The 17500-nt window shown below is 48.3% G+C and overlaps 1 protein-coding gene across 1 annotated transcript in view; it reads left to right on the forward strand.

Annotated features, from left to right (window-relative positions):
- The first annotated feature begins 648 nt into the window (after nt 1-648).
- Nucleotides 649-17500, forward strand: part of pcloa (piccolo presynaptic cytomatrix protein a) — a 39273-nt gene continuing 22421 nt past the window's right edge. Inside the window, 12 exon segments of the mRNA XM_036974272.1 lie at nt 649-856; nt 859-928; nt 931-1038; nt 1041-1207; nt 1273-3934; nt 4337-4662; nt 4697-5677; nt 5680-5898; nt 8858-10982; nt 13354-13442; nt 13663-13759; nt 14423-14546. Of these exon segments, the coding sequence (XP_036830167.1) occupies nt 650-856; nt 859-928; nt 931-1038; nt 1041-1207; nt 1273-3934; nt 4337-4662; nt 4697-5677; nt 5680-5898; nt 8858-10982; nt 13354-13442; nt 13663-13759; nt 14423-14546 (7175 nt within the window). The 5' untranslated portion in view covers nt 649.

The following is a 17500-nucleotide window of genomic DNA, read 5'->3' on the forward strand; positions in this document are numbered from 1 at the left end:
GACGCCTCAGCAAAGAAAAAGCTGCTGGTGCCGACAGACATCAGGGGTGACTCGTTGGAGGACAGCAGTGAGAGCTTAGGGAAAGATAGTCCCGTGTCAGGGGATGACGAAGACTTCATTCGTAAACAGATCATGGAGATGAGTGAGAACGAGGATGCTTCGCCGTCAGACGAAGAAAACCTCATCCGGCGAAAGATCCGCGATCATGAGAGGAAAACTAATGGAGCAGGAGAAAGGGAGGAGGGAAGGAGAGAAGCGCAATGGCAAAAGGCAGGCGGCTCCTCAAAAAGAACACCATCAGCCCTGAGGACGAAGATGAGCGGCAAATCTCACTGGATAAACCTGACAAGGCATGGAAAGAGGGATCAAAACCAAAGTCTCAGACTCTCAGGAAGGGGAACAGCCTTCGGCCGATAGAGTTGTGGCAGTACGCCAATTCAGAACAATCGAGCTCAACACGACTACACACCCTGTGCGCATATCAGATGATGGAGAGCTTGAGATGGAAAGCTCACCAATTCCCCGCTCCCCTGATGATCGCTCCGGGGCGAGGGTCCTCCAGCCTGCACGCATCCAGCTTCACCCCTGGGACATCGCCTACATCCCTATCCTCTTTGGATGAGGACAGTGACAGCAGTATCCCAGCCGCATGCACAGTGGCGAGGGGAAACAGCACAGGAAAGCGAAGCATAGACAACAAGGCCAAGGTCTACCCACCATCGAAGACTCTTCTGAGGAAGAGGAGTTACGAGAGGAGGAGGAGCTGTTAAGAGAACAGGAGAAGCAGAAAGGCTCTGGGAAGAAGTCGAAGAAGGACAAAGAGGAGATCCGAGCTCAGAGGAGGCGGGAGCGTCCCAAAAAACACCGCCCAGCAACCTCTCTCCCATTGAAGATGCCTCCCCAACAGAAGAGCTGAGGCAAGAGGCAGAGATGAGGAGTTCAGGCGATCATCCTTATCCGATTTCTCTCCCAGCATCGAGTCAGAACCAGAGGGAGTTGAGATCAATGCTGCAAAGATTGCAGCAGTACAGAAAGTATACAACTTCCTACATCTGTTTCTCTCTACTCTCCAACAGCTGATCAAGGTGCTAATAAAAGCCCTGAAAAACGAGCCCTGAAAACTGCAGACGAAGCCTACGAAGATATCATGCTAAAGGCTAAAACACCCCACAAAGGAAAAGGTGGACACCCCTCCGGGAAAGAGACGGCTCCTCTGGATGGGATGCTGATAGAAGATTATGCCTATGAGTCTCTTGTTGATGGAAATGGAAGAAAGTCCAGCAGCAGGAGCCTGAGAAAATCTCAGTGCCAGCTCAGCCCAAAATACTGAGATCTCCAGATGAGGTTTACGAAGACATGATGGAGAAGAAGAAAGAATTCATGCAGCTGGAGCAGGAACTGAAAAAAGCACAGTCCGTGTCAGATAGACCCATACCAGAGATTGTATTGCAACCCACTGAGCCAACCAGATCCACGAGTGTTACAGTTACTATAGGCAAGGATGGGAAACCACTGCTCGATGCTGAGGCTACGTATGAGGAACTCATGAAGAAAGTTCTGACTCCTGGGACTAGCCCGACACAGCAGGGTCCTGATATATCTGGGGCGGCCTCTGGTGGTGAGTTCGAAGGTACTGAATCCAGAAGGGCTCTGCGTCCCATACCAGACCTGAGGGTTACACAGTGCTCCTCAGGGGAGGAGGATGCCGATGAAGAGGCCACTGAGAACAAAAGTCAAGATAAGCCAAAGACTTCATCAGACATTCCTAAAGCTGATCAGGCACCCTTAACAGCTGCTGCAGAAACTGAGTCCAAATCAGTTGCTTGCAAGGTCCCCCCATCAACAACTTCAGACCAACCACAGACCCAATTTGAAACTTCCCAGGCTGACCAGCCTCTGGACATAACCCAACAGGATGTCATGGACTTGTCTAGTATGAAGTCCGCAGCCCCTGCTGTTGCCAGTGTATCGCCCTTACCCACCGTCCCTCAGTACACCCCCACTGTCCCCAGTGTAGTGTCGACCACCCCACCAGTGCCCCCGAAACCAGCCATCCTGCACAGGGCTCTGTCTCAGGAAAAAGCAGACATTCCTGAACCCCCTCCACTGCCCCCTCCCACCATGCCAAAGCCATCGGTTTACCCCAGGAAACCCCCTGTTCCGCTTCCATCTCAGGCTATAATCAGGTCAGAACATGTTGCCATGACAACAGCCCAAGGGTCGCCGGTAAGACAGCCTCATGTCCCCCCACCGGTTCCTCCAAAGCCAGCCATCCCTGCTGGAATGGGGTACAGCCACAGGCCAGGGGAAAACGTCAAACCACCCCTTGCTCCAAAACCTGTCTCTCAGCCTGGCTCTCCTGCCCACATCCAATATCCAAGACCCACTGCCCTCCACACAGGCCATGCTGATATAGCCCTGAATCTGAGCCCCTCAGCTGAAAGCAGGCCAGGTCACTTCTCAGGTCATTCCTCGGGTCACTCCTCGGGTCACCCATCCCCCACTTCTCCGCGATACGGCAATCGACACGAAACTTATGTGGTTATAACTCTGCCATCCCAGCCCAACTCTCCAGTGGAAGGGATCACCACCCAGGCCCCATCCAGTCCTGGTCCAGCATCTCCTTCAAGACATGCCCAACCTCCACCTCAAACTCAAACACAGTATCAACCACAACCTCAACCCCAGAAACAACCACAGCCACCTCCACCACACACAAATAGGATGCCCCTGGCATTCACTCGCATCACTGAGTCCATGGAAAGTCAAGAGATATGTGGGCCAGAGAAAGTTGTGTCAAGTTCCTGTCATGTCATTGAGGCTATTTCAGCATCCGCTCCACCCCCAGAGGTCAGGTTAGGGCAGGTCACTCAGTTTGTGACGACAGAAGTTCAAAGAACCATGGTGTCTGTCCGACACGAAAGGTCACCGCCTCCACCTCCGGCCCCAAGAGCGAACGGTGTTCCAATCTCACTGGAGAAACCTAAACCACAACAGACACAGAGTCTCCAGGGCTACCAGCCAGGGGAGGTAGTAGACCTTCGTACCATGAAGGTGAATTCAGAATCGGCCATGAAAGTGGTGGATCTGTCTTCTTCAGATGTTAGACGCCAGTCCTTGGCCACAGACATCAGCGGTCGTCAGACAAGCGCAGTGCAGTCCCCAGTGGTAAATCTCAGCACTGAGTCGACCAGTGTTTCCATAGTGACTGACAGCATCACCATAGTTACATGTGCTGCCACCATACAAAGTTACGAAAATACCAACATATCCCAAGTCCCTTCTCTGCCCCTTCAGCTTACAACCACAAACAAAGCCTTCGAGCCTGTTTGTCAGATTATCTATCGGCCCATAGATGCACAGCCCACAACCAGCAACAATGCTGAGATCCCGATTAACCTTTCTCTAGGACCTGGCACAGGCTTAGGGTCATTCCAGCCACCTGTCACTATCGCCCCTACCCCTGCCCCAGGGTGTGTGGCTAATGGTCTGAGCGTCGGGATGCCGACAGTAGCAGGTGCGGTGGACCTTAGCACAGCCAAACCCTTCAACACCGTGGTTTCGGTCGACGCTTCCTCCGCGGAAGTGGTCACGGCTGTGATCACAGAGGAGGATGGGAAACCCGTGGACCTGACGGCTGGGAGAAGAGCTGTCTGCTGTGATGTTGTCTACAAGCTGCCATTTACAGGTAGCTGCACCACCCAGCAGCCCACTACTCCATTGCCCGAAGACCGCTTCGGTTACCGAGACGACCACTACCAATACGACCGCTCACCCTACAACATGAGGGGCTTCGGTGGCATCAAACCCTCCATGTCCGACACCAATCTGGCTGAGGCCGGGCTTTTCCTCTATAAGAGCAAGAACAGTTACAATTTCCATGGCACCACAGAGGGTGCAGTAGACCTGACATCCTCCAAGACATCTGATGCAGGTTTGTGCAGTGACATCGCCGACCTCTCGCTGAAATGTCACTTTGAGATGCCTCTGCTTATTCATGGCTGATCCTGTGGCATTTTAGTGCATTTTGTTGTTTCGTTCACTTCTTGTTTGCATGGACATTTTGTTTTACCTTATTTTTTCGTTCTACCTTTATGATCTTTTTTTTTTGGTACATCGATGCATGTGCTTGCATGCTGTTTGATTTGGCTCCACATCATCCATGATCTAGCAAGACTGGAGGTTTTTCCATTTTTGTTGTTGCTTTTTTATTTATTTGGATGGAGCATGGCTTTCGATGGAGCATTGCTTTCGATGGAGCATGGCTTTCTGTCTGATGTTTCACCACTAAGGCTACCTGTTGTTGTGGACTCAATAGATTTATTTTCCCCAACAGGTGTAGCTCTGGACTTCTCCACCAAAGGCTCAGGGTTATATTCAGGAATGATAATCCCCCCATATTCCCAAGCTAGAGTCAAAGGAGCTGTTGGGACACACTTTGGCACGAGCAGTGTCCTGAGATCCTCCAATGGGGTGGTGTACTCTTCAGTCTCAGTACCAATCCCATCCACCTACGCCATCACCACACAACCTGGGTCCATATTCAGTACCACTTACAACTCCCTGTCGGCGGGCATGCACACCAGCGACACCATGCCATCCCTGTCCACTCTCCAGAACCAGCCCATGACTCGGTCCCACAGCTTCATCTCCACCACCTCTGCAGATGATCAAGAGGATGTCCCCCAACCTGGAGCTTGCTAAAGATGGCATATCCACCTCCGTGGCCCTCAGCACCAAAACAGTCACCCTGGCCCTGGAAAGGCTGGACTCGTACACGGACGCGTCCCTGGAGGCTATCGCCGCCTCGCTGGAGGCCCTGTCCTCGCCCTGTGTGCCAGGGGAGGGCCAGTACCAGATGCAGCGTGAGATTCTGGAGATGGAGAAGTTCAAACAGCAGCGGTTGGCTGAAGAACTGGAGTGGGAGCGTCAGGAGATCCAGCGCTTCCGTGAGCAGGAACAGATGCTGGTGCAGAAGGAGCTGGAGGAGCTGCAGTCCATGAAGCAGGCCATCCTGTGCCAGCAGGAGGATGAGCGCCAGGCCCACCTCATGATGCAAAAGGAAACCTATGCCCAGCAGCAGCAGCAGCTAGAGCAGATCCAGAGGCTCCAGGAGCAGCTCCGAGCACAGCTGGAGGAGCAGAAGTTCCGGAAGATGTACCCGGGGGAGGTGTTGCTGGGGCATGGCCAGCAGGAGGCAGTAGTCCTGGGGCCGGATGGCACCGAGCTAGCCCGGAAAATCATGGATAGTGGGTGTCAGACGGACGACGAGGACAGTGTTGTCGATAAAGCCTACACGGCAGGGAGGAAGAAGAGAAGCACGGCCAAGAAGAGCGTAGACAGCTGCGTGCAGACGGACGATGAGGACCAGGAGGAGTGGGAGCCTGCTCGGGCCAGACGTAGCAGGCCCCGCACGTCAAGGGGGGACAGAGGCGGACAGACTTCCGATATATCCATTCAGGCTCACTCTGAGATCTCCATACAGACGGACTCTGCAGGGAATGTAAGAATGGACACCAGGATGGAGCTCTCCGACTCGGAAAGTCCACATTGGGAAGACAAGAGACGGCCCACGCCCTTGGAGATAGAACAGTCTGGCCACCTCAGAGCTGACCCCTCCTCACTTCAGGCCCCGCCCAAATCCCCCAATGTTCTCTACTCCCCCATATCCCCCTGCATATCCCAAGCAAATCCCTTGAGTTTGTGTCCTATGAGAAATCACTGGGTGATACAAGCCCACAGAGAATAAGAGGGAGTACTGATCCGACCAAAGTCTCTCCAACCGGCAGCCCCAAGGGACCTAAGGCCATGCAGAGATCCATGTCCGACCCCAAGCCCATGAGTCCAACTGGAGAGGAGAGGGCATCATCCAGTTTCCAGTATGGCGAAGGTTCCTCCGTGAGTTCTGGTTTAATCATTGTTTGCAATTGTGATGTGTTCTATTCAAATGGGCATAGAGTCTCTCCCTTAGACACGCAGGCTTTGTATAAAGGTCAGTTTTCTCACCCCAGGGAGAAACGGTACAAAGGGCGCTAACTCTTGCATATTATTATTTATAGATAATTGGGTTTATTTTGTCATTTTATATTAAGACAACTAGAGTTAGAGTTTTTTGAAGTATGATATACTGTGACATTGGACAAACAAAGTAGAGCATAATCCAGGATAATGTTCTGTTTTGAAACCAGATTTGGTTGCATTTCTGTTCTGTTTTGAAACCAGATTTGGATGAATTTCTGTTCTGTTTTGAAACCAGATTTGGATGTATTTCCAGGTTGCACTTCTTGTCATAACACTACTCCACTATTGCCCTGAAAATGATGTCTTATTGCAGTTCCGTTTCTCTCATACACATCTAATGTAGCCCCCAGCTTGCTATTCATTTGGCGAGTTTGCTGTCTAAATTCATATGAGCCTCTCATAGAATGCCCTTTCAAAGGCATTGCTGCACTAAAGCTGATATATTTATATTGGCATTTTAGTTTGAAGGCAAAGCCCGCAAGACTGGAGGCAATTTTCTAGAAGAGTTTCCATTTTTCACATTTCATACATTGAGTCATTGCACAGTGCCTCTTCAATGTGATTTGGGACTGGTAGCATCCTTGGTAGATATCCCACATTCTTTCTTTCCAACCAGACTAACTAGATCAGGGTATATTTCAGGTACTGCAAATGACTTGGTCCAAAGGTTACAGCTATTCCTTTAGTATCTACTAGTTGTATTAAAGCATATCATTTTTTTTTCATTCAACTTGTTTCCATGGGACCGGTTGCAGACATAGTCAAAATGTACTGAAAGATGATTAAGTTAAGATATATACTTACAGTAGTTACAGTAGGTTATAAATACTAGAGTTGGGCGGTATCCAGAGACAGTGCCTTTGGAAAGTATTCAGACCCCTTGACTTTTTCCAAATTTTGTTACGTAACAGCCTTATTCTAAAATTGATTTTTTTTAAATATATCCCCCATCAATCCACACACAATACCCCATAACGACAAAGCAAAAACAGTTTTTTTATAATAAAAATGTATTACAATAAAAAACGGAAATATCACATTTCCGTAAGTATTCAGACCATTTACTCAATACTTTGTTGAAGCACCTTTGGCAGCGATTACAGCCTCAAGTCCTCTTGGATATGACGCTACAAGCTTGACACACCTGCATTTGGGTAGTTAATCCCATTCTTCTCTGCAGATCCTCTCAAACTCTGTCAGGTTGGATGGGGAGTGTCGCTGCACAGCTATTTTCAGGTCTCTCCAGAGATGTTCAATCGGGTTCAGGTCTGGGCTCTGGCTGGGCCACTCAAGGGCATTCAGAGACTTGTCCCAAAGCCACTCCTGCGTTGTATTGGCTGTGTGCTTAGGGGCGATGTCCTATTGGAAGGTGAACCTATGCCCCAGTCTGAGGTCCTGAGTGCTCAGGAGCAGGTTTTCATCAAGGATCTCTCTGTACTTTTCTCTGTTCATCTTTGCCTCAATCTTGACTAGTCTCCCAGTCCCTGCCGCTGAAAAACATCCCCACAACATGATGCTACCACCACCATGTTTTACCGTAGGGATGGTGCCAGGATTCCTCTAGACGTGACCCTTGGCATTCAATCTTGGTTTTATCAGATCAGAAAATATTTTTTCTCACGATCTGAGAGTCTTTAGGTGTCTTTTGGCAAACTGCCATGTGCCTTTTACTGAGGGGTTGCTTCCGTCTGGCCACTCTACCATAAAGGCCTGATTGGTGGAGTGCTGCAGAGATGGTTGACCTTCTGGAAGGTTCTCCTATCTCCACAGAGGGACTCTAGAGCTCTTTCAGAGTGACCATCGGGTTCTTGGTCATCTCCCTTCTCCCCCGATTACTCAGTTTGGCCGGGCTACCAGCTCTAGGAAGCTGTCATCAAGGCAAAAGGTGGCTATTTTGAAGAATCTCAAATATAATATATATTTAGATTTGTTTAACACTTTTTGGTTTACTACATGAGTCCATATGTGTTATTTCATAGTTTTGATGTCTCCACTATTATTCTACAATGTAAAAAATAGTAAAAATAAAGAAAAACCCTTGAATGAATAGGTGTGTCCAAACGTTTGCCTGGTACTGTATATATGTTTTATATCTATATTGTGCAGATTGCTGAGGATTTTATTTATTTAATCCATTTCAGAATAAGGCTGTAACATAACAAAATGTGGAAAAAGTTAAAAGGTCTGAAAACTTTCCGAAGGCACTGTATGGTATACCAGCCAAGCATTATACATACTTAATCAAGCCTCTCATTTTACCTCTGGCCCTCTCCCGGGGTATATAAATCAGTTTTCTGCCTGAGTGATACACCACTGAGCTCCTCATACTGTACATACAAGGGGTGGACAAACAGCTGAGCTTGAAGGAAAGTAATGATATGCCACAGATCCATAGGCGTTTAATGTGAATAAATGACATATTTTGAGGCTGCTCTTAAGGTAGTGAGTAACATTTATGGCCAGGAGCACATACAGTATCATCCTGTGAAACTCACCAGCAGTCAATATGCTGTGTTTCTCAATAAGCTTTCCCTCACTCTGAGCACACCAGATTCTTGTCCGTGCCTGATTGTAATCAGGACACAGAGACACCGGGATAGAGATCCTCTTCTATTTTAGTCATCCATTCATTTAATCAGATAATTGAAATCATGAAAGATTTAACACTTCTTTCCGGTTAATTTAGTACATGTAGTAAAGGTTTGGAGAAAGTCATCATTCAGATGCTGTACCCATTCAGTGTGAAATCACAATGTGACGTTTGAGTATAAATAATTAAAGAAGCAATTTATTCTCATTTTAATAACTATTTGTTTGTTTTGGTTTTCTCCGGCAGGGCAAAAGCTCGTCGGGCAGCACCCCAACTGGCACCGGCAAGAAGGTGAAGAGGACCCTGCCCAACCCGCCCTCGGAGGAGGAGGCAACAGCCGCTGGCCAGACGGCCTACAGCACTGGTTCGGCCCGCCGTCGCATGTGCCGCAACACCAACATGGCGAGGGCCAAGATCCTGCAGGATATCGACCGAGAGCTGGACATGGTGGAGCGTGAGTCGTCCAAGCTCCGCCACAAGCAGGCGGAGCTGGACGAAGAAGAGAAGGAGATCGACGCCAAGCTACGCTACCTGGAGATGGGCATCAACCGCAGGAAAGACGCCCTCCTCAAGGAGAGGGAGAAGAGGGAGCGGGCCTACCTGCAGAGCGTGGCCGAGGATCGTGACTACATGTCAGACAGCGAGGTCAGCAACATCCGGGAGACACGGAGCGGCCGTGGCAGTGGAGAAGATGATGAGATGGGAAGTCACGGGCTGGAGCGCCCCAGGACGGCACCCCAGTCAGAGCTGGATGATTTTGTGCCACCACAGACCACACACGAGGCCCAGTACGGCACGTACTCCCAGTACCAGTACCCACTGAGCCAGACGCTGTACCAGCAGCAGTCACTCTACCAATCTCCCCAGTCCTACCAGTCTCAGTCCATCTATTCCTCAGTCCCATCCCTGTCTAGCTCCCAGCAGCAGAGCTACCACCAGATGCTCCTTCTCCAGCAGAAGGCAGCCAGGCAGGCGGCCCTGATCCAAGAGTTGGACGCGTCGTCAAAGTACGAAATCATCAGCCGACAGCCCGACCCCGTGTCCTCTGCCTACATGGGAGGGGTCAGGTACGACAAGTACGGTAACCACTTGGACCTCCGGGCCCTGGAGGTGGGGGGCAGTATGGCTGGCAGCCCCATGTCCAACGTGTCGGCCGACTCCTTCTATGGAGACGTGGAGCACCACCACCACACTCCACGAAGCTACGTCCTCCTAGAAGATGCGGCAGAGCTGGCCAAGAGCTCCACGAGTCTGGCTTCATCCAGCTACGCCCAGGCCGAGAAGGAGCTGGCTAAGGCAGAAAGGCTGTTGCGAAGAAGTGCAGCCGACTTGACCTCCACCGACTACCTGGGCTCCAGCTCCAGGCTCCACTCCGGGTATGGAAAGACCCCAGACGATGAAGACTCCATGGACGACCCCTACGAGCTGAAGCTCCTCAAGCAGCAGCTGAAACAGGAGTTCCGGAGGAGCACAGGGGGAACAGAGAGCCTGGACCCGCTGACGGGTCTCTCCCACAACTACTACGGCACCCCCAGCTCGGGTGTCTCCTCCTCCCAGAGTTACTCCCAAAGACACTACCCCAAGACAGAGAAATACAGCATCAGCCGGCTGACCCTAGAGAAGCAGGCAGCCAAGCAGCTCCCGGCATCCATGCTGTACCAGAAGCACAAAGCCCCGCTGACCGACCCCAAAGTCTCCAAGTACTCCTCGATGCAAGACGGCAGGAGTCTGGAGACAGACTATACCAGCTATTTAGGGTCCAGTAACGTTAGCGCCTCTCCCAGATCCAGCCGGCTCCTTCAGGACGAGATCACCTTTGGACTACGCAAGAACATTGCAGAGCAGCAGAAGTACCTGGGCTCCACGTTGGGTGCCAACCTGGCTGGCTCGCTCAACTTCGGCCAGAGCCTGGCCTTGGACTCGACTTCCTACCCCAGTGGCAGCCGGTCACGGCCCTCTTCTAGGCCCAACTCTGTCTATGGCCTGGATCTCTCACTCAAACGGGACCCATCCAGTTCCTCTTTGAGGCTCAAGGGGGACGGCGAGGCGGCCTCAGACAGCTACCAGATGCCATCAGGGCGTGCCAAGCCCACCAGCCTGCCCATCGTGCAGGGCGGCCGGGGGCGCATCCCCATCTTGGCGCAGAACTCTGAGGAGGAGAGCCCGTTGAGTCCTGTGGGCCAGCCTATGGGCATGGCGCGGGCGTCAGCGGGGCCCCTGCCGCCCATCTCGGCCGACTCACGGGACCAGTTTGGTTCGTGCCTCTCCCTGCAGGACTCCCAGCAGCAGCAGCACCTGAGGGAAGAGCCAACGAGGGGTCGAGGCTACGTCTTGATGGACGACCTCCAGGGCACCATGTCGGACGGCGAAGGTAAACAACAATGGCATCAATTCAGAACTGTTTTCTTTCAATTTCAAACTGACTCAATATACTATCCAATATGCCACCCAATGAACCACCCACCTGCACCACCCATGACCTTTGACTTTCTTTATGTCTTATCTGTGTCTTTACTGGTTTCTTCATCTATTGTCTTTTCTGAATGTATTCATTCCCTCTTCCTTTGATTTGATGTATTAGTCTCAATACAAGGGACAAGTTGACTTTACTGAATGTAATTACTGTATTTTGTATGTGTCTATGTTGATGTCCTTTGGTGTTTAATCCCTCATTTGGGTCTCTTCTGATCTCTAAATGCATGCGATTGTGTCTTCGTTGGAATCTTTATATATATTTTCTATTTAATCTCTATGAATGTTACTCTAAAATATTCTATCACTTATAGATATGCAGAAGGTATCCTTCCTCCAAAATCATTCTGTCTCTGAAACTGATCAGCAGTTTTGTTTGCTAAATGTTGTCATTTCTGCTCTATAACTGACATACTTGAAAATATGGTTTTGTACTTTAAGTCCTAGAGGACTTCCGTAGTATTTCACAACTTGCTTGTTTATCTAATGCCCAGGTGTTGGGAGTAGAATAATCCCTCTACTTGAAAGCTCAGGTCAGATTGTGCAGGGAAATGGGAAAAGAGCCTCGCTTTCTCTGAAGTGATCAATTGAAAAAGTGCCTCTGGCTAGAAAATGTTATGGAATGTGTTTATTACTTTGTTCTTCAGATATTTGATGTTTATTTCAAATTCAGTAGTTCAGGTGAAGACATTCATAGGAATGTGTATCTGTGTGAACACTGCACGTTATGTTACATGATACATGATATATTTAGACTATGACAGGCCTATTACAGATCTATTGGAAGGTTTAAATGTATTTTGTTGTGGTAGTTAGGTACATACAGTATTATCATTGCATCAGTGCAGTATTTCTTATTTGGATGAAATACACTTGACAATTTCTAGATGATATGGGAAGGATCCTTTCTCTCTTTTCTAGAATTCTTTCTCACTTTCTTGCATGTCCATCTCTAAGGGTTTTCCAATGCATGTTATGTTAATGCATGTTCTGTTAATCTATAATAAATACATTTAATTTGCATGTGTTTGTCTGAATACGTGCATGGGTGTCATACCTTTGTTGTACACGTTTGCATGGGGAATATAATGTTTATTGTAGCATGAACAAAGCTCTTCCTGATTCTGTGATGTCACTCTTTATTCGGGTCTTTTACGCATGCTCTAACAAAATATAGGCATTACAGTTTTCTCTTTTCTCTCTCTGTTATGTCTCCATCTCTATTCTGCTGACAACCATGTCTACTTTAAATCAATTCCCTTCATAACACTGTTTAATTGATTTCATATGCAAATGAACAAAAAAATATACCGCTGTGCCAATAGGTCTTGTCATGACAGGAAATAAACCCCCTAGATCCAATATCCCTATCCCATAATAAGTGTGTAGAACTTGACCCTTTGACCTACATGATGTCATATAGCGCAGAATCCATGTTTATCAATTTCCCTTGGTTACAGCCCTAAGTGACTCCATGCTGGCACTGAACAGAGATGATCCCCGGCAATCACATGAGAATATCCCAAACGGTATAGTATTAGTTCTAGGGTGTTCTATTATCCTGCCCCGCCCTGCCCCCTACCTGTCAATCATCCATAAGCCAACATCTTAACCATTCCAGACGTCAACATGTATTTCCAATATGACTCAATGTTGGTAGATGTTAGCTGGCGTCTGTGTACCGTTTGTTCCTTATTGATGAGTCATGGAGGTTTCTTTACACCAATCGGAAATTCAAACCTGCAGTTTATCAATGCTGATCGAAAGATACAGGACCGTACATTTATTTTCACATTTACCAGCACTCTAAAAGTGAGCTACACCAGTCTAAACGTCAGACTGTTACCATGGTTACATACTGTACAGTAACTGGTGCCAGTTGTTATAAACTATGGAAAGAAAACGGACTAACCCTATACTGTGCCATATTAACTAAAAAGAGCATTGGTCAGGTTGGCATGTTATTGTGAAAAACATGCCAAACATTAATGGCAATAAATGACATCTACCATAAGATAAGTTAAAGTTATCCCTGGCGTTAAATATTTCATCAGAATAGTATTATCATTTAGCTGCTTGTCATTTATATCTTGAAATTCCCTAAATTTGTACCTTTCTTGGAGGCCTCTTTCTCTTCCTTCCTGTTTCAACTGCCCGTCCCCTCTCCAGCATGCAATCCTCTTCCAACCAATCAGAAAGCTTGTCCCCACTGATAGGTTAGAAGGGACTGATTGACAGGGTTAATGATCATGGCCTATTTGTCTCTGAAGCCTACCACCTACGGCGAGAGGAAACGGACTGGTTTGACAAACCCCGCGAGGGACGACCAGAGAACGGACAAGGGCCGGACAGGAGACAGGTGACACCCAAGCACCAACCCACACACGGCACAAAGTCATAAAGTTGAGAAATGCCCATATGCACACAGACTTTTAAAACAATGCTTTACTGTTTATTCTTTCTTGCATAAATAACCCAAACTAATTACATATATATCCATGACTACATAATTGCATGCATTTGTATCAGTAACTGCAGCTATCTGTTGAGGTGTAATAGCCTACAAAACACTTATGTAGTTTCCTGTATGTGTCTCTCAGGGGAAGGGTGTTTACTACCCCTTTCCTCACACCAGAGTCAAACTGCAGAGGGATCCCAAGGACCGCAGCGTGTCAGGTAAGGGAAACACAGTTTACCTTGCACATGGACACAATCTGTCATAAACACAGCTGTCTTCACGCAGTGACAGGTCTTAATGTTGGTCTTGACCCAAAATGGGGTAGACATTTCGTGGATCCTCTGTTGATTTGGCACATCTCCAGTCTCATCAGTCATCCATCCTGGCTCAAAATGGCGTATCATTGACACACAGGATTAGCTTTTTGCAATTAGTCAGCAGGCCACAAAGAAGGTGCTTGTTAATGTGGAGAAGTGCTAAAAATGAACCATTTGTCTGTGGGATTGGGTGACTGTGTCAGTGTGATAAGCATGTATTTACTCTTTAGCTTAAATGAACTGATCTCTAAACGACTGTGTGTCTGCGTGTGTGTGCGTGTCTGTGTGTGTGTGTCCGTGTGTGTGTGTGTGTGTGTGTGTGTGGTGTGTGTGTGTGTGTGTCTGCGTGTCTGCGTGTGTGCGTGTCTGTGTGTGTGTATGTACAGTATGCATGTGTGTGAGTGCGTGCGTGTACATAAATGTGTATGTCTACATTCTACACTGGATACATATTCCTGTGCATGCATACTCTTAATGGGTGTCTGACCACTGTACGTGCATGGGTATAGTTGTGTGTGTTCATGCTTCTCACTCATTTGGGGGTTTCTACCTCTTAATTTCCAGGGAATGGATTGGGTATCAGAGTGGTGGGAGGTAAAGAGGTTCCAGGGACCAACGGACACATCGGAGCCTACGTAGCTAAAGTCTTACCTGGAGGAGTTGCCCAACAGACTGGGAAGATACTAAGAGGGTAAGTTAACTTCACAAATCTTGGGATATATACTGCACTCCTGGGTCGTATTCATTAGGCACCAAACTGACTGAACCAGGAAGGGACTACCTGAAGGGACTACCTTCATTTTCTGCGTGGCCATAATGAATATTAAATGGTGCAAAATGAGTATATCAGTTAAGTGCTTATGTTGCTCAAAAAAACATTTTGAGAGAGACATTTCTACATGTGAAATGTACTTCCCCTTTAAGAATCAATCAGTTCAGAATCAAGTAGTCCAAGCCTGGACATAAGTGATTCTTGTCAGAAGAAGGACTCGTCTGTCTTTCTCCATCTGTCTGTTTCCTTAAATCCGTTTGTTTATCCATCCAAATCTCTCTCTGTTTACCTTTCTCTCCTGTCATTTTCTATCCTTAGTGTGTGTGTATGAATGCAGCAGTGGCTCACTGACAGATGGTTTGAGAGGAATCTGACTTGAGTGAGATGTGAGGACTGAGAGGGAACGACACGGAGACGACAAAAATAGAATTTCATTAGCATTTTGTTTTGTCACCTCCAGGCAATAGTCCAGAGAACTTTAGAGAACGAAAGGTTTTGAGATATTTCACCCAAGCGCTTTCAGAATTCTGAATGTAATGATATCACAGGTTTTCTTCAATCAAAGCTCAAAATGCATTTTAAGTTTCGGAATGGCTTTGTAAGTTAGCAACTATTACTCCAGCTTAGCAATACTCACATTAGAGTTTCTGTTACTTTACTCCTGTCATCTTGACCTTCGTTCAGGGTTTACCCATATTATTTCATTACTACATCTCTGGGAATGTGCTAAAACTCAGTGGTAGGGCTATGGCCCAGAGTTGTGTAGATCTGAATCCAAACTAAGGGGCCTTAGGCACAACAAGCAGTAAGCATTGTCCATTTATCCCTCGACAGTCTCACTCCTGGCCAGTTGTCAATACAACACTACCTGAAGATGGATGGCTATGTCCTATTAACTGAAATGACTTTCATGAGACTTATTGATTTGACTGGAGGGAGACCGCATGGTGTGGTGCTGTGTATCTTTCTCTATCTCACTCTCTCTTTCTGTCTCTCTGGTCTCTCTCTGGTCTCTCTCTCTCTGGTCTCTCTCTTTCTGCCTCTCTGGTCTCTCTCTTTCTGTCTCTCTGGTCTCTCTCTGGTCTCTCTCTCTCTGGTCTCTCTCTTTCTGTCTCTCTGGTCTCTCTCTTTCTGTCTCTCTGGTCTCTCTCTGGTCTCTCTCTCTGGTCTCTCTCTTTTTGTCTCTCTGGTCGCTCTCTGGTCTCTCTCTTTCTGTCCCCCTGGTCTCTCTCTTTCTGTCCTTCTAGGTCTCTCTATGGTCCTCTCTCTTTCTGTCCCTCTGGTCTCTCTCTGGTCTCTCTCTTTCTGTCCCTCTGGTCTCTCTCTGGTCTCTCTCTGGTCTCTCTCTTTCTGTCTCTCTGGTCTCTCTCTTTCTGTCCCTCTGGTCTCTCTCTGGTCTCTCTCTTTCTGGTCCCTCTGGTCTCCTTCTGGTCTCTCTCTGGTCTCTCTCTTTCTTTCCCTCTGGTCTCTCTCTGGTCTCTCTCTCTGGTCGATCTCTTTATGTCCCTCTGGTCTCTCTCTGGTCTCTCTGGTATCTCTCTTTCTGTCCCTCTGGTCTCTCTCTGGTCTCTCTCTCTCTGGTCCTCTCTCTTTCTCTCTCTTTGTCTCTCTCTGGTCTCTCTCTGGTCTCTCTCTTTCTGTCCCTCTGGTCTCTCTCTGGTCTCTCTGGTCTCTCTGGTCTCTCTCTTTCCGTCCCTCTGGTCTCTCTCTGGTCTCTCTCTCTCTGGTCTCTCTCTTTCTCTCTCTTTGTCTCTCTCTGGTCTCTCTCTGGTCTCTCTCTTTCTGTCCCTCTGGTCTCTCTCTGGTCTCTCTGGTCTCTCTGGTCTCTCTCTTTCCATCCCTCTGGTCTCTCTCTGGTCTCTCTCTCTCTGGTCTCTCTCTTTCTGTCCCTCTGGTCTCTCTCTGGTCTCTCTCTCTGGTCTCTCTCTCTCTCTGGTCTCTCTCTTTCTGTCCCTCTGGTCTCTCTCTGGTCTCTCTCTCTCTCCCTGGTCTCTCTCTTTCTGTCCCTCTGGTCTCTCTCTGGTCTCTCTCTCTCTCTGGTCTCTCTCTTTCTGTCCCTCTGATCTCTCTCTGGTCTCTCTGGTCTCTCTCTTTCTGTCCCTCTGGTCTCTCTCTGGTCTCTGTCTCTCTGGTCTCTCTCTCTCTGGTCTCTCTCTGATCTCTCTCTGGTCTCTCTCTCTCTCTCTGGTCTCTCTCTTCTGTCCCTCTGGTCTCTCTCTGGTCTCTCTCTCTCTGGTCTCTCTCTTTCTGTCCCTCTGGTCTCTCTCTGATATCTCTCTCTCTGGTCTCTCTCTTTCTCACTCTCTTTCGCTCTCTGGTCTCTCTCTCATTCTCTCTGTCTCAGTCTGGGGGTTGTACAGGGTCCATGCTGGACGGTTGTGAATTAGCACGGCTGTGGCCCCTGCCTTTGTAGGGGCTGTCTGGGGCCTGATGTATGAGAGGTGGGTCGGAGGACTGTAAAGAGAAGAGGGAAGAGATACAGCTCAGAGCCACCTGGTGGGAGCTAGGGCCATCCATCTGTCACACTGTGTGTGTGTGTCTGTGCTATTGTGTGTGCATGCATGCATTCGGTGTGTGCCCTCTCTCCCCATTTTCTTCATCTTTCCCTCCTTCACTCTCCCTCCCTCCCTCTTGCTTTCTCTCTGTCCCTTCTTCCCTGCACCTGACCAATCTCTCCTCCATCAATTTATCTTTGTCCTCCCTCCCTCCCTTCCTCCCGCTCTCTATGATTTATCATGGGCTTGAATTGTAAATACGAATTTGTTCTTAACTGACTTGCCTAGTTAAATAAAGGTTAAATAACATTTGAATAACAGCTGTTCCTCTGTGTCAGCTGTATCAGAATGATCTTTAACTACAGGTTGGTCTGG

This window comes from Oncorhynchus mykiss, unplaced genomic scaffold (assembly GCF_013265735.2).
Source record: "Oncorhynchus mykiss isolate Arlee unplaced genomic scaffold, USDA_OmykA_1.1 un_scaffold_435, whole genome shotgun sequence".
NCBI lineage: Eukaryota > Metazoa > Chordata > Actinopteri > Salmoniformes > Salmonidae > Oncorhynchus > Oncorhynchus mykiss.